The 23,465-nt window shown below is 30.1% G+C and overlaps 1 protein-coding gene across 2 annotated transcripts in view; it reads right to left on the bottom strand.

Moving 5' to 3' along the window:
• Gad1 (glutamate decarboxylase) overlaps positions 1-10,457 on the bottom strand; it is an 85,923-nt gene extending 75,466 nt beyond the window's left edge. For both annotated transcript variants that reach the window (XM_076412557.1, XM_076412558.1), the window contains exon 1: positions 10,262-10,457. In XM_076412557.1, the coding sequence (XP_076268672.1) occupies positions 10,262-10,322 (61 nt within the window). In that variant the 5' untranslated portion in view covers positions 10,323-10,457. The remainder of the gene's footprint in view (positions 1-10,261) is intronic.
• Between the last annotated feature and the right edge of the window lie 13,008 nt (positions 10,458-23,465).

Raw genomic sequence — 23,465 nt, 5'->3', positions numbered from 1 at the left:
AACACAAGCTTATTATATACTGACAAAGCTGAATATCTAACCAATAAACACCACATATTTTGTACTTCAGCTTGCGTTCCTTACATTTTATTATTTGTGAATTGTATTTCGGCAATAGCTATTTGTAACTTTTCTTGATTCAGTGTTGTTATCTGCAATGATTAGGATTGTAGTGTCATCTGCAAATATAGCAACAACATTTTCATTCAATGTAAGCAAGTCTCGAGTGTATAGAAGATAAAGTTTTGGTCCCAATACACTTCCTTGCAGCACTCCCGCTCGTATTTTCCTCAAGTTAGAATAGACATCTTCTTGGTTAACTCTATCTATAAGTGTCAGTCAGTTTTACATGGCCCTAAAATATTTGGTTGAAAAGCAAATTAATGAAATAGCAAACTTTATGGAAACCTTGAGCCACATCTAATAATATTGCAGAACAAACTTTATATTCTCCTAGTGATATTTCTATAACATTGGTGATTATTTGAACCTGATCAATCGTGGAATGTTGTTTCCTGAATCTAAGTTAATGATCCGGAAAAAAATGTTTCCCTTAATAGTTGGTTTTATCCTTTGCAACAGAAGATTTTCAAATAATTTGGACATTGTCGGCAATAGTGATATTGGCCGGTATGATACTGCTTCATTAGGTGGTTTTCTTAGTTTTGAAATTATAATTACTTCAGCTACCTTCCACAGTTCTGGTAAATAGTGTCTGAATAAAGTATTTATTGGGTTGATGACCTTAATTAGTGACTTTCTTAGAAGTTCCTTTAATGTTTTCCCGATAATAAAGCCAAAATTATTAGCCTTTTTTGAGCTAATATTATTTTTTATTTTTTATTTTTTTAGAGTGACAAATTTAATTTTCATTCATTCCTGTATATGGGGTTGAAATATTGTCTCAAGGTGGTCCTCAAACCTTTTAGCCTTCTCCTGATTATCTTTTGCCCAGATTCCTTCCTCGTTTTTTATCGGAGACGTTTGCATGATAGGTCCTTTTAAGTTTCTGTTAGCTCTCCACAGCGGTTACTCAACACTAACATTATTAGCGCTGGAATAATGCCATTTTCTCCTCCCTCTTCTTGTTTCTGATATCATCTCTAGAATTTCTTTGGGGTATTTATTACCATTGAAATGTATTCTGATTTCTGGGATATTTTGCCAAGCTGTGTGCTGAATTTTGGTTCCGGTTTTCAAATTATCAGACTAGCTGCGTCACTAAAACATCTATATCTCCGAAAATAATTTGAATATTAAAAATCCTCTTAAGGGCATATTCTTAAAGGATTAAGTTTTTAGATATGGAATTCAAGTTTTCAAATATCTAGTCTACATAGTCCCTTAATTTTAATTAAATTTTCATTTATTTTCAGATGTGTTTTGTCATCATGAAACTTTTGATAAAGTTTTTATAGGAATATTTCTTAACACTCACAAAGCGTACTATCAAAAGTACTTCCGTTAGTCACACGATTTTATGCTTACAAATTTGTTTTACACTTTTTATATACAAATATCGAAATCACGACCTCAAAAGCGTTTTTATACAAATATAATCACAATAAAGCCTGATTCCAGTTTTTTAGAAGTATTTTATTCTTGTTAGAATCTGTATAGCAGGGGTGGCGAACCTTTATACATCAACGTGTCATTTTTCTAAATAAATCTTTAGTGATGCCATAAACATGCCGCCATATAATTTTGACTTTATGTTTTTATTGCGACAACAATAATACCAAATATTATCAACTTACAACTCGTTATTCATCGCATAAAGCACTGTTTACAGATATTATAAAACGTTATAAAAATACATTACACGCGGGCCTAATTGGAATCAGAAGTTATGTTAGTGTGACTTCTGTTGTTTCGGACTAGATGACAAATAACTTATAATCAGGGTTGTACGATGTTGTTTTTAGCACAATACATGCTGAACTGGATTCATCTGCCAAACGCTTTCTAAGCGAGACTTTAATGTTATTCATATCTGAAAATAATGACTCGCAGGAATAAATAGATGAAAATGTGATTAAAATAGCAGGATCCAGCGTCTTCAAGCAGTTAAATGTGTCTGGTAACGACCGTCCAATTTTTCGATACCATTTTTGTAGTACGATTTGTCCTTTGCTTCAAAATAGGCCTCAATTTCGGCGATCAACTCTTCTTTCCATAAAAATTGTTTCCCAACGAGCATTCTTTTGAGATCTGAGAACAGAGAATAGTCGCTGAGGGCCAGATCTGGAAAATACGGTGGATGAGGAAGTAATTCGAAGGAGCCCAATTCATTGATTTTTGCCATCAGTTTCACTGACTTGTTACACGGTGCATTGTCCTGGTGAAGCAGCACTTTTTTTTCAAATGCGGCCGTTGTTCGGTGATTTCGTCCTTCAAACGGTCCAATAATGCTATGTAATAGTCGCTGTTGATGGTCCTTCCTTTTTCAAAGTGGTCCATGAAAATTATTCAATGCGCATCCCAAAATACAGACGCTATAACCTTGCTAGCCGACTGTTGCGTTTTTCCACGCTTTGGAGCAGGTTCATCGTGTGCAGTCTACTCGGATAACTGTCGATTGGACTTTGGAGAGAAATTATGGAGCCATGTTTCATCCGTTGTCACATATCGACGCAAAAACTCAGGTTTATTACGCTTTATCATCTTCAAGCACTGCTTCGAATCATTAACTAGTCGTTGTTTTTGGTCAAAGTGAACTCGCGCGCCAACCACTTTCCACAAAACTTTCTCATACCAAAATATTCGTGAATGATATGATGAACACGTTCAGTTGATATCTTTAGAGTGTCTGCTATTTCACTCAATTTCAATTTACGGTCATTCAAAATGGTTTTGTGGATTTTTTTAATGTTTTCTTCTGTAACAACCTTTCTTGGGCGCCCACTACGTTCACCGTCTTCGGTGCTCATTTCACCACGTCTAAACTTGACATACCAATCCTGAATGATTGATTTTTCTGGGGCAGTGTCCGGAAGCTCGGCATCAAGCCAAGTTTTTGCTTCAACTGTAGTTTTTTCCTTCAAAAAATATTATTTTATTAACACGCGAAATTGCTTTTTATCCTTTTTTGTTCACAATAATAAAAGTTGCTTCATACAAAATGTTATAATTCACAAACTAATGATCCGACAGCTGTCAAATTTATACAAGCATCTTTTGAGGGTTAGGGCTAACTAAAAAACATATGGATTTAATTCTAGTAGCGCCATCTATGTGTCAGGCCGGGGACTTTTCAATTGACCTGTTAGAGCCAAGTTGATGTCAATTTTTTGTTGGTCTGTTACATTTTCGACCAGTTTGAAGATCTTGGTAACGATCTCTTTTGGCGTCCACTGCGGTCACCGTCTTCGGTGCTCATTTCACCAGGTCTAAACTTAGCATACCAATCCTTGATGGTTGGTTTTCCTGGAACAGTGTCCGGAAACTCAGCATCAAGTCATACTTTTGCTTCAACTGTATTTTTTCCCTTCAAAAAGCAATATTTTATTAATACGCGAAATTCCTTTTTATCCAATTTTTTCACAATAACAAAAGTTGTTTCACTGAAAATGCTTTAATTCACAAACTAATGATCCGACAGCTCTCAAATTTATACACGCTTTTGAGGGTTAGGGTTAACTAAAAAACATATGGATTTAATTCTAGTAGCGCCATCTATGTGTCAGGCCGGGGACTTTTCAATTGACCTGTTAGAGCCAAGTTGATGTCAATTTCTTGTTGGTCTGTTACATTTTCGACCAGTTTGAAGATCTTGGTAACGATCTCTTTTGGCGTCCACTGCGGTCACCGTCTTCGGTGCTCATTTCACCACGTCTAAACTTAGCATACCAATCCTTGATGGTTGGTTTTCCTGGAACAGTGTCCGGAAACTCAGCATCAAGTCATACTTTTGCTTCAACTGTATTTTTTCCCTTCAAAAAGCAATATTTTATTAACACGCGAAATTCCTTTTTATCCAATTTTTTCACAATAACAAAAGTTGTTTCACTCAAAATGCTTTAATTCACAAACTAATGATCCGACAGCTCTCAAATTTATACACGCTTTTGAGGGTTAGGGTTAACTAATAACATATAGATTTAATTCTATTAGCGCCATCTATGTGTCATGCCAGGGACTTTTCAATTGACCTGTTAGAGCCAAGTTGATGTCAATTTTTTGTTGGTCTGTTACATTTTCGACCAGTTTGAAGATCTTGTTTTATTGTACATCTAGATATAGGATAATTTTGGATGCGCTGAATTATCTTATCTTTATTATCGAAATCATCAAAAAGTGATAACCAAGTTTCCTTCAAAGACTCTCCCTCTAGAAAAGATTTAATGTGCTTAACTTGATTAAATACACATGTAGTATATTAGATAAACAAAAAAACTTTTTCCTAATATGTTGCTTTTAAGTCTTAAAAACTCTAGTGATTTAATGAAGTCTGACTATAGCACTCCAGAAAGGTAACAGTTCATAAAACATTTTGGATATAGGGTTTTTACTTGCAACTGATTTTCCCTCTTCTGCTTACAGAAGTTTTCAGATCATGTACCACAACTTTTTCTTCTCTTTGCATAATTCCAATCTTTGTTAGACCGCCAACTTACAACTACTTTCTCCATTGACACTTGATATTGTAACTTATATTATTTTTATTTTTGACTATTGTGTTTATTTAATTATTCGCGCACAAACACTGTAAATCTCCTAAGCCAGTACTGAAATCAACAGAGACTGTTCATCCTTAATTTAACAAGCTAGCGATGCTTTTTAACTATGGTTCAAGACGATAGGTCCTGAATTATCTGCTATTTTTAAGTATTCAACAGATCAGATGATTTTTCTTTTTGTTAAAGTCAGAACATATAGGTATATTACTATTATTAAAAATATATAGCTTACTAAAACGTCATAAAAATTGTAATAATATAATAAGAAATATATCAAAACTTTTACCAACAAACCATTTCTAAATCTCATAATTCTTCTCAATAAAATTTTAATGGGCCATAAAGATTTATTTCTTGATTTATTGAATTAATAAATTATGTATTAGAAAAAGAGAGAAAGATCTACGTTGTAGATAGATCGGCCGAAAAATATTTTGAACATAGATTTAAAACAACATTCGATGAGTATAAAAAAAATTACATTTACAAAACATTACATTTTACATTTACAGCTGAATATAAATGGGAAATTGATACTTAAAGCTTTAAAAAAAATAAAGTGATGTCATGATGGTTGTGTACAATGGCCGATAAAATGATATAGTAGGTGTATGCAAAAGGAAGTGTCACCCTTTGTTTTTCTACTTAATGCAAATGATATTTACATATGCAAACAAGTCTGTTTGGCGTGTATACACTGCAGACTTTGATAAGTTCAGATTAATGCTAATCTGCGTTTGTTTTGTTTAATTTATGGTACACAATATGGTAAAATTATTACCAACATTGATCATTTACTAAAAAATAATTATAATCATTCGAATGCCGTTGTACAATATTTATTTGGACACTTGATGATAATATTTTTAACTCAACAGGATTTGAGAAAAACAGAAAAAAATTAATAACTGAATCTAATGAGTAACATGTGCTTTGTTTAACTATGAAACTCGCTAACATAGTACCTCTCATAACTTAACTCCCCCATAAAGTGTCAATATTTAGAAAATTGTGAATTCATCCATTTGCTGAGCAACCACCAATAAACAGAACCACTAGCTAAAATTACTAAACAATAAATGTAAAAGGTCCATTGAAAAGTTCCGGGCTTGACACATAGATGGCGCTACTAGAATTAAGTCCATATGTTTTTTAGTTAGCCCAAACCGCCAAAAGATGCGCGTATAAATTTGACAGCTGTCGAATCATTAATTTGTGAAATACAGCATTTCGAGTAAAGCAATTTTTGTTATTGTGAAAAAAATTAAAAAAAAGGAATTTTGCGTGTTGATAAAATATTGCTTTTTAAAGGGAAAAATACAGTTGAAGCAAAAATTTTCCCGGACACTGCCCCAGGAAAATCAACCATCAAGGATTGGTATGCTAAGTTTAGACGTAGTGAAATGAGCGCGGAAGACGGTGAACGCAGTGGACGGCCAAAAGAGGTTATTAACGACGAAAACATTTAAAAAATGCACAACATGATTTTGAATGACCGTAAATTGAAATTAAATGACATAGAAGTCACTCTAAAGATATCAACTGAATGTATACGATCAATTACGAATATTTGGGTATGAGAAAGCTTTGTGCCAAGTGGATGCCGCGCGAGCTCACTTTTGACCAAAAACAACGACGAGTTGATGATTCGGAGCAGTGTTTGAAGATAATCAAGTATAATAAACCCGAGTTTTTGCGCCGATATGTTACAATAGATGAAACATGGCTCCATTATTTCACTCCGAAGTTCAATCGACAGTCATCCGAGTGGACTGCACACGATGAACCTGCTCCAAGGCGCGGGAAAACGCACAGTTGGCTGGCAAGGTTATAGCGTCTGTATTTTGGGATGCGCATCGAATAATTTTCATTGACTACCTTGAAAATGGAAGGACCATCAACAGCGACGATTACATAGCGTCATTGGACCGTTTGAAGGACGAAATCGCCGAAAAACGGCCGCATTTTAGAAATAGAAAGTGCTGATTCTTGACCAAGACAATGCACCGTGTCAAAAATCCATGAATTAAGCTTCGAATTGCTTCTTCATCCACCGCATTCTGTAGATCTGGCTCCCAGCGACTTTTTCCTGTTCTCAGATCTCAAAAGAATGCTCGTTGGGAACAAATTTTCGTGGAATGAAGAGGTGATGGACGAGACTGAGGCCTATTTTGAAGCAAGGGACAAATCGTATTACAAAAATCGGAAATCGGAGGGTCTATAATCAGTGTATCACCCTTGAAGGGAATTATATTGAATAAAAAAAAATTGCCAAAAACATGTATTTTACTATGGTAGGCCGGGGACTTTTCAATTGACCTGTTATAATGACAGCAAAGGAAATCAAAACAATGAAGAACTAATGTTTCCAAGATGCATTCGAAGAGACATATTAACCTATTTATTAAAGTAATTTATGTAAGAAAAAGCTAAATGGAGCTAAATCTGGAGAACAGGCAGGATATTGAAACAATTCGGACGTTAATTCATTGACTTAAGCTATCGTTTTTTGAGCTATGTTAGCAGGTACGTTATTATACGTGTTGTTGTAATAGATAAAATATTTTTAACAAAAAAATTGAACCGACTGCAAAAAATAAATAAAGAACTGATTAAAAAGTAAAAAATAATGAAACTTAGATTTTTAACACAAAAATCGGTTCAATTTTATTGTTAAAATTATTTTGTTTTTCTCTTTTTAGTGTTAGATATTCATTCAATAAATTATGCAGTTTGTTTTATTAAGTTTTGCAATGGGTAGACCAAGAAAAACTGTAAACAGTAAGAGGAAAAATAGGAATATAGAAACAATGATTGAAAATAAGGAACGCTTCAGGCCTCGTGGTCCGCTACCCAACCTAGGTGATTTGACAAAGCGATCTCTGCGTGTGAGCTGAACGCTCTAACCATTACACCATAGAAGCAATTGCTTATAGTATCTCTACGACTTCAATATGGTTAGTGCTTAAAAAGACAAGTCAATGACTTACTTGTTCTTATAAACGACTTCCGATTTTCCATCACATCAGTTCAGCAATAACATTATATACAAATATCTGATTATTTTAAATACAAAAATATGTGAAAAATTTGTACGTGCCTGTAAATTTTGAGATTTCCCTCAATTTCCCCGGATTGCACCATCAGATCCTGACTTGATTCCAATGTGACCACCTCGGAAGTCCAGTCTTTCGAATAAAAAAGGAATTTTCAAAATCTTTTTTTATTCCGTAATTGACGGAGAAATCGGCGAACATACATTTAAAATATATATACAGTAGAAAATAGAACCTCCTCCTTTGATGAAGTCAGTTAAAAATGGTACTATCTTCTGTAATATTTCACAAGATTTTTGCATCCAATTGATTTTAATTTCCTGGCATAGATCATGTACGTTTTTTTCTTCTCTCTGTATAGTTCTAATGGATCTTAGACTTTTTACTTATAGCTATAACAAGTAAGTTATTTTTGTGTTTGATTTGGATTGAAATCAACAAAGATTGTTCACCGTAAGTTAAAACAAATAAGCAGATACAAAGCCTGAACTAAAATTATTTTGAAAGGCTGTTTTGTTGAAATGTACTTATATATTTTAATGTAATAATTGGTTAGTAAGTAAAAGTAATTAAAAAAGTAATTTCAATTTTTATCACAGATATCTTATAATACTTATTCAATGGAGCCACTTTATAAAGCGTTACGAAGGTAGCGGTCTTTAAAACATTCTATATATAAAGAAAGCATCATCTATTTCCTCAGTCAAAAGTTTTGAAAAGAAAGATATGAGGAGAAAGTGTTTGCTGGCACCGAAAAGGACTTGTTCATCGTGTGTTGCTAGAATTTGACCAAATTATTAATTCTACTCTATACTGTTAACAACTAGTACGACTGAAGCAAGCAATTAGAAAAAGCAACCAGCTCTGGATTAACAGGAAAGGCGTTATTCTCCATTACAACGCTAGACATTTGAGACGAATTTACCGTGAAGTTTTGATACATCCACCATATAATCTAGGCTTTGCCCCGTTCGACTACTATTTCTTCCGGCCTATGTTTTGATGGTAGCTGACTTAAAAAAATCACTTCAGTTTTTCAGCCAAAAATCTCAGGAGTTCTATAGTGACGGAATCATGAACTAATTGGAAAATTAGCAATAGCGCATGTATCAAATCATCATATATATCATTGATTCTGTTTGAAATGTTTATTTTGCCAGCCTAACATTGAAAACAATGTCATTATTGTATCAAAAGGTTTACTATTAAAAAGGTGTATGAAAATAAATTACTATAAGTCACTGCAATGATATCCGAATACAATACCGATTGTTCATACTCCAATTCAACAATGGAGTCACTCGGGCGTTAGTTAACGCCTAAAAGGTGAATATTCTTTTCATATTATTGTCTCACTCTTTAGAGAGATATTACTTAGACCTCTGTTCTGTCAATAAGAAACAAAAGAGGGCCTTTAATGAATGGAAAATTTGGAGTTTCGTGATTTTGATCTGAAACGAGTCAGGTTATTTATTTAAACTCCAAATATTTATATAAAATAAAGATAATTTCCGAAAGTATCAATACAGTTAATTAATTAACAAAATATATTTTAAAAACGTTGTAAAAATATATAAGTTGAAATGAGTGCTTTAGCTATTCAATAATTAAGAAAATATTCGATCATTTCGAGGTCGCAGTAGTAAAGAAATATAATAAATATAAATAATACCAGATGACAGGACCTTTTTCATCTTGGCAGGATATAATGTTTCATTTTAGTTAAAAATAGTTATTTAGAATTGTTTATCCTCCTAGTGATTTTTAATAAATCAAAATTTCATAGCAAAACTCAACAAGACAAATACATTATCTGTTTTGAATAATCAATATTTATATTAATGTGATATATTATATGATTTGGTCTTTTTTTGTTCATAAATAAATGATAATTAACAATAAATTATCGAATAAAGCCTTATTTATTCTTATGAATCATTGTTAGTATGGTTATCCTAATTTATATATTCAAGGTGACCTTAATGACGTAAGTGTCAAATCTAAACTAATCACATTTGACATAATGATTTATAAATAATAATAAATGATTATTTATGGAATATATGAGCTGTACCTGCTGTTAAAACGTAATAATCGTTGTTAGGTTTCTTATGTAATGTAATTAAATTAGAATGAATTTAAATTAAATGATCAATGCACTATTTTCAAATATATTATTTAAAAAATAAACTCACTACTACATAAAACGGTATACAATGGAATAATAATTAAAAAAAATTGTTTTTATGTCATGAAGGATATTTGAATGTCACATCATTCAAGAGACGCCATATTGAAAATGTCGTCCGCCATATCTGGATCAATACATACAAGAAACAAATTATTCTATAGTATCGGTTAAAGAATAATAATTATTTGTTATTTAATATAGACTTAGGATTTATAAAGCTCATTACTTGCAAATTAATGTCAAAACTAGTGAAAAATAATCGATTTATTATGGATAAATGTATGGGAACGGAAAATCCAAACTATTCTAAACGGAGTATCCAAAAAGGAACTTACCATTGTATTTTAGATTCCCTGTGGTTGGATTCAACTTATAACTGGAGGAGTTGGAGGCCATGACGGAGTACTCTGGATGCCGAACGACTGGATCTGGAGTCTGGAGGGCCGGTTCTTGTCCGCAGCTAGGCAGAAGGTCATGAGTAGGTGACCTAGATCGGGGGTGGCGCGCGTTCCCCTGACGTCATCGGCAAGGGGCGGAGCCGCTACCGCCCCCGTTCGTCCGCGGCCGCCTACGACCAGAAGGGGTGGCGGCCCTCGTGAAAGTTTTCGCTGCCTCTGGTGGCAATTAGGACGGTCGGAAGTTGGCGGTTTGTTTTGATTGAATTTTCCAAGATGGGAGAGACGGAGTAGTCTGATCTGGGACTGGAAAAAGTTCGCGATAAAAATTGATATCGGCAAAAAATTTCGGGGGCGTCCCCGAGCGGAATATTTATTTTTGAACGTGTCAAACATTTTTTTAAAGAATCTATTGAAAAAGTTCGGCTAACGGCTAGTGTTGGAGAAAAACAATTTCGTTTATATATGGCAATCGTTTCACTCCAGAATAATTTATTTCCGGATATCCAAATCTTCATGATGCTTTGCGATATTTCATGTTATAATTATATATTTCGATAAACACTCTTCAAGATATATTGCAATCATTTCAATCCAGTATATTTTATTCCAAGATAATCAAGTTTCCCCTATGCCTTGCAATATTCCCTATTATTACATTCTAATTAACACATTTTAAGAGATATTGCATTCAGTTCAATCCAGAAAAATTTATTTCAATATAATCAAGTTTTCCCAATGTCTTGCAATATTCCATGTTATTGTTATATATTCCTAATGATATTCTCTAAGAGATATTGCAATCATTTCAATCCAGAATCATTTATTTCAAGATAATCAAGTTTTCCCAATGTCTTGCAATATTCCATGTTATTGTTATATATTCCTAATGACATTCTCTAAGAGATATTGTAATCATTTCAAACCAGAATCATTTATTTCAAGATAATCAAGTTTTCCCAATGCCTTGCAATATTCCATGTTATTGTTATATATTCCTAATGACATTCTCTAAGAGATATTGCAATTATTTCAATCCAGAATTATTTATTTCAAGATAATCAAGTTTTGCCTATGCCTTGTAATACTCCATGTTATTGTTATATATTTCCAATGACACTCTTTAAAAGATATTGCAATAATTTCAATCCAGAATCATTTATTTCAATATAATCAAGTTTTCCCTATGCCTTGCAATATTCCATGTTATTGTTATATATTCCCAATTACACTCTTTAAAAGATATTGCAATCATTTCAATCCAGAATAATTTATTTCAATATAATCAGGTTTTCCCTATGCCTTGCAATATTCCATGTTATTGTTATATATTCCCAATGACACTCTTTAAGAGATATTGCAATCATTTCAATCTAGAATCATTTATTTCAAGATAATCAAGTTTCCATTATGCCTTGCAATATTTCATGTTATTGTTATAAATTCCTAATGACACTCTTTAAGATATATTGCAATCATTTCAATCCAGAATAATTTATTTCAAGATAATCAAGTTTTCCCTATGCCTTGCAATATTCCTTGTTATTGTTATATATTCCTAATGACACTCTTTAAGAGATATTGCAATCATTTCAATCTAGAATCATTTATTTCAAGATAATCAAGTTTCCATTATGCCTTGCAATATTCCATGTTATTGTTATATATTTCCAATGACACTCTTTAAAAGATATTGCAATAATTTCAATCCAGAATCATTTATTTCAATATAATCAAGTTTTCCCTATGCCTTGCAATATTCCATGTTATTGTTATATATTCCCAATTACACCCTTTAAAAGATATTGCAATCATTTCAATCCAGAATAATTTATTTCAATATAATCAGGTTTTCCCTATGCCTTGCAATATTCCATGTTATTGTTATATATTTCCAATGACACTCTTTAAAAGATATTGCAATAATTTCAATCCAGAATCATTTATTTCAATATAATCAAGTTTTCCCTATGCCTTGCAATATTCCATGTTATTGTTATATATTCCCAATTACACTCTTTAAAAGATATTGCAATCATTTCAATCCAGAATAACTTATTTCAATATAATCAGGTTTTCCCTATGCCTTGCAATATTCCATGTTATTGTTATATATTTCCAATGACACTCTTTAAAAGATATTGCAATAATTTCAATCCAGAATCATTTATTTCAAAATAATCAAGTTTCCATTATGCCTTGCAATATTCCATGTTATTGTTATATATTTCCAATGACACTCTTTAAAAGATATTGCAATAATTTCAATCCAGAATCATTTATTTCAATATAATCAAGTTTGCCCTATGCCTTGCAATATTCCATGTTATTGTTATATATTCCCAATTACACTCTTTAAAAGATATTGCAATCATTTCAATCCAGAATAATTTATTTCAATATAATCAGGTTTTCCCTATGCCTTGCAATATTCCATGTTATTGTTATATATTTCCAATGACACTCTTTAAGAGATATTGCAATCATTTCAATCCAGAATCATTTATTTCAATATAATCAAGTTTTCCCAATGTCTTGCAACATTCCATGTTATTGTTATATATTCCTAATGACATTCTCTAAGAGATATTGCAATCATTTCAATCCAGAATCATTTATTTCAAGATAATCAAGTTTTCCCAATGTCTTGCAATATTCCATGTTATTGTTATATATTCCTAATGACATTCTCTAAGAGATATTGTAATCATTTCAATCCAGAATCATTTATTTCAAGATAATCAAGTTTTCCCAATGCCTTGCAATATTCCATGTTATTGTTATATATTCCTAATGACATTCTCTAAGAGATATTGCAATTATTTCAATCCAGAATTATTTATTTCAAGATAATCAAGTTTTCCCTATGCCTTGTAATACTCCATGTTATTGTTATATATTTCCAATGACACTCTTTAAAAGATGTTGCAATAATTTCAATCCAGAATCATTTATTTCAATATAATCAAGTTTTCCCTATGCCTTGCAATATTCCATGTTATTGTTATATATTCCCAATTACACTCTTTAAAAGATATTGCAATCATTTCAATCCAGAATAATTTATTTCAATATAATCAGGTTTTCCCTATGCCTTGCAATATTCCATGTTATTGTTATATATTCCCAATGACACTCTTTAAGAGATATTGCAATCATTTCAATCTAGAATCATTTATTTCAAGATAATCAAGTTTCCATTATGCCTTGCAATATTTCATGTTATTGTTATAAATTCCTAATGACACTCTTTAAGATATATTGCAATCATTTCAATCCAGAATCATTTATTTCAAGATAATCAAGTTTTCCCTATGCCTTGCAATATTCCTTGTTATTGTTATATATTCCTAATGACACTCTTTAAGAGATATTGCAATCATTTCAATCTAGAATCATTTATTTCAAGATAATCAAGTTTCCATTATGCCTTGCAATATTCCATGTTACTGTTATATATTTCCAATGACACTCTTTAAAAGATATTGCAATAATTTCAATCCAGAATCATTTATTTCAATATAATCAAGTTTTCCCTATGCCTTGCAATATTCCATGTTATTGTTATATATTCCCAATTACACTCTTTAAAAGATATTGCAATCATTTCAATCCAGAATAATTTATTTCTATATAATCAGGTTTTCCCTATGCCTTGCAATATTCCATGTTATTGTTATATATTTCCAATGACACTCTTTAAAAGATATTGCAATAATTTCAATCCAGAATCATTTATTTCAATATAATCAAGTTTTCCCTATGCCTTGCAATATTCCATGTTATTGTTATATATTCCAAATTACACTCTTTAAAAGATATTGCAATCATTTCAATCCAGAATAATTTATTTCAATATAATCAGGTTTTCCCTATGCCTTGCAATATTCCATGTTATTGTTATATATTTCCAATGACACTCTTTAAAAGATATTGCAATAATTTCAATCCAGAAAAATTTATTTCAATATAATCAAGTTTTCCCAATGTCTTGCAATATTCCATGTTATTGTTATATATTCCTAATGACATTCTCTAAGAGATATTGCAATCATTTCAATCCAGAATCATTTATTTCAAGATAATCAAGTTTTCCCAATGTCTTGCAATATTCCATGTTATTGTTATATATTCCTAATGACATTCTCTAAGAGATATTGTAATCATTTCAAACCAGAATCATTTATTTCAAGATAATCAAGTTTTCCCAATGCCTTGCAATATTCCATGTTATTGTTATATATTCCTAATGACATTCTCTAAGAGATATTGCAATTATTTCAATCCAGAATTATTTATTTCAAGATAATCAAGTTTTCCCTATGCCTTGTAATACTCCATGTTATTGTTATATATTTCCAATGACACTCTTTAAAAGATATTGCAATAATTTCAATCCAGAATCATTTATTTCAATATAATCAAGTTTTCCCTATGCCTTGCAATATTCCATGTTATTGTTATATATTCCCAATTACACTCTTTAAAAGATATTGCAATCATTTCAATCCAGAATAATTTATTTCAATATAATCAGGTTTTCCCTATGCCTTGCAATATTCCATGTTATTGTTATATATTCCTAATGACACTCTTTAAGAGATATTGCAATCATTTCAATCCAGAATCATTTATTTCAAGTATAATCAAGTTTCCATTATGCCTTGCAATATTTCATGTTATTGTTATAAATTCCTAATGACACTCTTTAAGATATATTGCAATCATTTCAATCCAGAATCATTTATTTCAAGATAATCAAGTTTTCCCTATGCCTTGCAATATTCCTTGTTATTGTTATATATTCCTAATGACACTCTTTAAGAGATATTGCAATCATTTCAATCTAGAATCATTTATTTCAAGATAATCAAGTTTCCATTATGCCTTGCAATATTCCATGTTATTGTTATATATTTCCAATGACACTCTTTAAAAGATATTGCAATAATTTCAATCCAGAATCATTTATTTCAATATAATCAAGTTTTCCCTATGCCTTGCAATATTCCATGTTATTGTTATATATTCCCAATTACACCCTTTAAAAGATATTGCAATCATTTCAATCCAGAATAATTTATTTCAATATAATCAGGTTTTCCCTATGCCTTGCAATATTCCATGTTATTGTTATATATTTCCAATGACACTCTTTAAAAGATATTGCAATAATTTCAATCCAGAATCATTTATTTCAATATAATCAAGTTTTCCCTATGCTTTGCAATATTCCATGTTATTGTTATATATTCCCAATTACACTCTTTAAAAGATATTGCAATCATTTCAATCCAGAATAACTTATTTCAATATAATCAGGTTTTCCCTATACCTTGCAATATTCCATGTTATTGTTAAATATTTCCAATGACACTCTTTAAAAGATATTGCAATAATTTCAATCCAGAATCATTTATTTCAATATAATCAAGTTTGCCCTATGCCTTGCAATATTCCATGTTATTGTTATATATTCCCAATTACACTCTTTAAAAGATATTGCAATCATTTCAATCCAGAATAATTTATTTCAATATAATCAGGTTTTCCCTATGCCTTGCAATATTCCATGTTATTGTTATATATTTCCAATGACACTCTTTAAGAGATATTGCAATCATTTCAATCCAGAATCACTTATTTCAATATAATCAAGTTTTCCCAATGTCTTGCAACATTCCATGTTATTGTTATATATTCCTAATGACATTCTCTAAGAGATATTGCAATCATTTTAATCCAGAATCATTTATTTCAAGATAATCAAGTTTTCCCAATGTCTTGCAATATTCCATGTTATTGTTATATATTCCTAATGACATTCTCTAAGAGATATTGTAATCATTTCAATCCAGAATCATTTATTTCAAGATAATCAAGTTTTCCCAATGCCTTGCAATATTCCATGTTATTGTTATATATTCCTAATGACATTCTCTAAGAGATATTGCAATTATTTCAATCCAGAATTATTTATTTCAAGATAATCAAGTTTTCCCTATGCCTTGTAATACTCCATGTTATTGTTATATATTTCCAATGACACTCTTTAAAAGATATTGCAATAATTTCAATCCAGAATTATTTATTTCAATATAATCAAGTTTTCCCTATGCCTTGCAATATTCCATGTTATTGTTATATATTCCCAATTACACTCTTTAAAAGATATTGCAATCATTTCAATCCAGAATAATTTATTTCAATATAATCAGGTTTTCCCTATGCCTTGCAATATTCCATGTTATTGTTATATATTCCCAATGACACTCTTTAAGAGATATTGCAATCATTTCAATCTAGAATCATTTATTTCAAGATAATCAAGTTTCCATTATGCCTTGCAATATTTCATGTTATTGTTATAAATTCCTAATGACACTCTTTAAGATATATTGCAATCATTTCAATCCAGAATCATTTATTTCAAGATAATCAAGTTTTCCCTATGCCTTGCAATATTCCATGTTATTGTTATATATTCCTAATGACACTCTTTAAGAGATATTGCAATCATTTCAATCTAGAATCATTTATTTCAAGATAATCAAGTTTCCATTATGCCTTGCAATATTCAATGTTACTGTTATATATTTCCAATGACACTCTTTAAAAGATATTGCAATAATTTCAATCCAGAATCATTTATTTCAAGTATAATCAAGTTTTCCCTATGCCTTGCAATATTCCATGTTATTGTTATATATTTCCAATGACACTCTTTAAAATATATTGCAATAATTTCAATCCAGAATCATTTATTTCAAGTATAATCAAGGTTTCCCTATGCCTTGCAATATTCCATGTTATTGTTATATATTCCCAATTACACTCTTTAAAAGATATTGCAATCATTTCAATCCAGAATAATTTATTTCAATATAATCAGGTTTTCCCTATGCCTTGCAATATTCCATGTTATTGTTATATATTTCCAATGACACTCTTTAAAAGATATTGCAATAATTTCAATCCAGAATCATTTATTTCAATATAATCAAGTTTTCCCTATGCCTTGCAATATTCCATGTTATTGTTATATATTCCCAATTACACTCTTTAAAAGATATTGCAATCATTTCAATCCAGAATAATTTATTTCAATATAATCAGGTTTTCCCTATGCCTTGCAATATTCCATGTTATTGTTATATATTTCCAATGACACTCTTTAAAAGATATTGCAATAATTTCAACCCAGAATCATTTATTTCAATATAATCAAGTTTCCATTATGCCTTGCAATATTCCATGTTATTGTTATATATTTCCAATGACACTCTTTAAAAGATATTGCAATAATTTCAATCCAGAATCATTTATTTCAATATAATCAAGTTTGCCCTATGCCTTGCAATATTCCATGTTATTGTTATATATTCCCAATTACACTCTTTAAAAGATATTGCAATCATTTCAATCCAGAATAATTTATTTCAATATAATCAGGTTTTCCCTATGCCTTGCAATATTCCATGTTATTGTTATATATTTCCAATGACACTCTTTAAGAGATATTGCAATCATTTCAATCCAGAATCATTTATTTCAATATAATCAAGTTTTCCCAATATCTTGCAATATTCCATGTTATTGTTATATATTCCTAATGACATTCTCTAAGAGATATTGCAATCATTTCAATCCAGAATCATTTATTTCAAGATAATCAAGTTTTCCCAATGTCTTGCAATATTCCATGTTATTGTTATATATTACTAATGACATTCTCTAAGAGATATTGTAATCATTTCAATCCAGAATCATTTATTTCAAGATAATCAAGTTTTCCCATTGCCTTGCAATATTCCATGTTATTGTTATATATTCCTAATGACATTCTCTAAGAGATATTGTAATCATTTCAAACCAGAATTATTTATTTCAAGATAATCAAATTTTCCCTATGCCTTGTAATACTCCATGTTATTGTTATATATTCCCAATTACACTCTTTAAAAGATATTGCAATCATTTCAATCCAGAATCATTTATTTCAATATAATCAAATTTTCCCTATGCCTTGCAATATTCCATGTTATTGTTATATATTCCCAATTACACTCTTTAAAAGATATTGCAATCATTTCAATCCAGAATAATTTATTTCAAGTATAATCAAGTTTTCCCTATGCCTTGCAATATTCCATGTTATTGTTATATATTTCCAATGACACTCTTTAAAAGATATTGCAATAATTTCAATCCAGAATCATTTATTTCAAGTATAATCAAGTTTTCCCTATGCCTTGCAATATTCCATGTTATTGTTATATATTTCCAATGACACTCTTTAAGAGATATTGCAATAATTTCAATCCAGAATAATTTATTTCAATATAATCAGGTTTTCCCTATGCCTTGCAATATTCCATGTTATTGTTATATATTTCCAATGACACTCTTTAAGAGATATTGCAATCATTTCAATTCAGAATCATTTATTTCAATATAATCAAGTTTTCCCAATGTCTTGCAATATTCCATGTTATTGTTATATATTCCTAATGACATTCTCTCAGATATATTGCAATCATTTCAATCCAGAATCATTTATTTCAAGATAATCAAGTTTTCCCAATGTCTTGCAAAATTCCATGTTATTGTTATATATTCCTAATGACATTCTCTAAAAGATATTGTAATCATTTCAATCCAGAATCATTTATTTCAAGATAATCAAGTTTTCCCAATGCCTTGCAATATTCCATGTTATTGTTATATATTCCTAATGACATTCTCTAAGAGATATTGCAATTATTTCAATCCAGAATCATTTATTTCAATATAATCAAGTTTTCCCTATGCCTTGTAATACTCCATGTTATCGTTATATATTTCCAATGACACTCTTTAAAAGATATTGCAATAATTTCAATCCAGAATCATTTATTTCAATATAATCAAGTTTTCCCTATGCCTTGCAATATTCCATGTTATTGTTATATATTCCCAATTACACTCTTTAAAAGATTTTGCAATCATTTCAATCCAGAATAATTTATTTCAATATAATCAGGTTTTCCCTATGCCTTGCAATATTCCATGTTATTGTTATATATTCCCAATGACACTCTTTAAGAGATATTGCAATCATTTCAATCTAAAATCATTTATTTCAAGATAATCAAGTTTCCATTATGCCTTGCAATATTTCATGTTATTGTTATAAATTCCTAATGACACTCTTTAAGATATATTGCAATCATTTCAATCCAGAATCATTTATTTCAAGATAATCAAGTTTTCCCTATGCCTTGCAATATTCCTTGTTATTGTTATATATTCCTAATGACACTCTTTAAGAGATATTGCAATCATTTCAATCTAGAATCATTTATTTCAAGATAATAAAGTTTCCATTATGCCTTACAATATTCCATGTTATTGTTATATATTTCCAATGACACTCTTTAAAAGATATTGCAATAATTTCAATCCAGAATCATTTATTTCAATATAATCAAGTTTTCCCTATGCCTTGCAATATTCCATGTTATTGTTATATATTCCAAATTACACTCTTTAAAAGATATTGCAATCATTTCAATCCAGAATAATTTATTTCAATATAATCAGGTTTTCCCTATGCCTTGCAATATTCCATGTTATTGTTATATATTTCCAATGACACTCTTTAAAAGATATTGCAATCATTTCAATCTAGAATCATTTATTTCAAGATAATCAAGTTTCCATGATGCCTTGCAATATTCCATGTTATTGTTATAAATTCCTAATGACACTCTTTAAGATATATTGCAATCATTTCAATCCAGAATCATTTATTTCAAGATAATCAGGTTTTCCCTATGCCTTGCAATATTCCTTGTTATTGTTATATATTCCTAATGACACTCTTTAAGAGATATTGCAATCATTTCAATCTAGAATCATTTATTTCAAGATAATAAAGTTTCCATTATGCCTTGCAATATTCCATGTTATTGTTATATATTTCCAATGACACTCTTTAAAAGATATTGCAATAATTTCAATCCAGAATCATTTATTTCAATATAATCAAGTTTTCCCTATGCCTTGCAATATTCCATGTTATTGTTATATATTCCCAATTACACTCTTTAAAAGATATTGTAATCATTTCAATCCAGAATCATTTATTTCAAGATAATCAAGTTTTCCCAATGCCTTGCAATATTCCATGTTATTGTTATATATTCCTAATGACATTCTCTAAGAGATATTGCAATTATTTCAATCCAGAATCATTTATTTCAATATAATCAAGTTTTCCCTATGCCTTGTAATTCTCCATGTTATCGTTATATATTTCCAATGACACTCTTTAAAAGATATTGCAATAATTTCAATCCAGAATCATTTATTTCAATATAATCAAGTTTTCCCTATGCCTTGCAATATTCCATGTTATTGTTATATATTCCCAATTACACTCTTTAAAAGATTTTGCAATCATTTCAATCCAGAATAATTTATTTCAATATAATCAGGTTTTCCCTATGCCTTGCAATATTCCATGTTATTGTTATATATTCCCAATGACACTCTTTAAGAGATATTGCAACCATTTCAATCTAGAATCATTTATTTCAAGATAATCAAGTTTCCATTATGCCTTGCAATATTTCATGTTATTGTTATAAATTCCTAATGACACTCTTTAATATATATTGCAATCATTTCAATCCAGAATCATTTATTTCAAGATAATCAAGTTTTCCCTATGCCTTGCAATATTCCTTGTTATTGTTATATATTCCTAATGACACTCTTTAAGAGATATTGCAATCATTTCAATCTAGAATCATTTATTTCAAGATAATAAAGTTTCCATTATGCCTTGCAATATTCCATGTTATTGTTATATATTTCCAATGACACTCTTTAAAAGATATTGCAATAATTTCAATCCAGAATCATTTATTTCAATATAATCAAGTTTTCTCTATGCCTTGCAATATTCCATGTTATTGTTATATATTCCCAATTACACTCTTTAAAAGATATTGCAATCATTTCAATCCAGAATAATTTATTTCAATATAATCAGGTTTTCCCTATGCCTTGCAATATTCCATGTTATTGTTATATATTTCCAATGACACTCTTTAAAAGATATTGCAATTATTTCAATCTAGAATCATTTATTTCAAGATAATCAAGTTTCCATGATGCCTTGCAATATTCCATGTTATTGTTATAAATTCCTAATGACACTCTTTAAGATATATTGCAATCATTTCAATCCAGAATCATTTATTTCAAGATAATTAGGTTTTCCCTATGCCTTGCAATATTCCTTGTTATTGTTATATATTCCTAATGACACTCTTTAAGAGATATTGAAATCATTTCAATCCAGAGTCATTTATTTCAAGATAATCAAGTTTTCATTATGCCTTGCAATATTCCATGTTATTGTTATATATTTCCAATGACACTCTTTAAAAGATATTGCAATCATTTCAATCCAGAATAATTTATTTCAAGTATAATCAAGTTTTCCCTATGCCTTGCAATATTCCATGTTATTGTTATATATTCCTAATGACACTCTTTAAGAGATATTGCAATCATTTCAATCCAGAATCATTTATTTCAAGTATAATCAAGTTTTCCCTATGCCTTGCAATATTCCTTGTTATTGTTATATATTCCTAATGACACTCTTTAAGAGATATTGCAATAATTTCAATCCAGAATCATATATTTCAAGATAATCAAATTTTCCATATGCCTTACAATATTCCATGTTATTGTTATATATTCCCAATGACACTCTTTAAAAGATATTGCAATCCTTTCAACCCACAATCATTTATTTCAATATAATCAAGTTTTCCTTGTGCCTTGCAATATTTTCAAGTTATTATTATATATTCCTATTAACCTTCTTTAAGAAATATCACATTAATTTCAATCCAGAATAATGTATTTCAAAATAATCAACTCTCCATAATGACTTGCAATATTCCAAGTTATTATTATGTATTCCTATTAACATTCTTTTAGATATATTGCAGTTATTTAAATCCAGAATTATTTTACTCCAGTTTAACCTGTATTACAATAACCTTCTTCTGAAAATTTTGTCGTTTGAACACAAATGTTGTTTACGATGACTTGACAGTTACAGTGAATTTTTATTTTGGACGACTTTTAACGTGGATTATCAGCACAGCAGTCAATTGATCAACTTACTTCGAACTTTGGGGATGTAGTCCGATCCTTGGCCAATGTGAAAAGTTTGTACAACGAATAAAATCGTTGCCGCAATTCACTCAGGGACGAAGTCGTAAATGTCATCCAAAACCAATTGTTGTACGAAAAAAAACATTGATGCTGAACGCGAAACGATATTGCAAGATCATTATGAATCTTACCGTGGGATTGAGGAACATAGAGAAGCGAATTCCGAATGGTACACAATGATTTGTTTATCAGAAATACTTCATGATATATAAAAAAACAAGCGGTAACGAAGGACCATTATTCATCACGGCAATGCAAGCTGTCACACACCGGCCGAAACAATCACCTATTTTACTGCTATAAGGTCGAATTGATAGGTCATCTTCCCTACAGCACTGGTTTGGCACCAATATTTTTTTTATTACACCACTAATGAAATCGTTGTTGTTGCATTCAAAAACCATATTTTGGAGGGACCTAAATCAGAGTGGAAAAAATATTACGTTTGATATAAGCGCATGCTATAGTATATTAATCATCATGGAGTCTTTTTATTATTAGTCTCAAATTATAAATAGCAAAAGTCGTATTTCTCTAGCACTCATTAAGATATATTAAATGATATCGATCAATGAGTCTTCTATGAATAATTTTAGTCTAACTAAATAATCTATGATTAAATATTAACAAGGACTCAATGTCAAAAAAATTAACTTCGCTGAAACTGTTTTGTTATATAATTTAACTGGCTTAACACCACTTTGATATGGTTTCTCTCTCATTAATCTTCTTTTTTATTATTATTTATTTAGGATTCGTCGGTCCCTTGGGCCTTTTAGAATATGTAATTAATTATAATCATAAAGTATCATATTCACGGCTTAATTTTTACAGATTTCGAATCTTTTAGAAGATTATTAATATTTTCGATATGATTTGTGGGTTTGCAACGATCGAATGGTAG

This window comes from Rhynchophorus ferrugineus, unplaced genomic scaffold, assembly GCF_030347505.1.
Source record: "Rhynchophorus ferrugineus isolate W39M unplaced genomic scaffold, kcgeb_rfMv2 rfM8, whole genome shotgun sequence".
Classification (NCBI taxonomy): domain Eukaryota; kingdom Metazoa; phylum Arthropoda; class Insecta; order Coleoptera; family Curculionidae; genus Rhynchophorus; species Rhynchophorus ferrugineus.
This window is presented reverse-complemented; position numbering and strand designations above follow the sequence as displayed.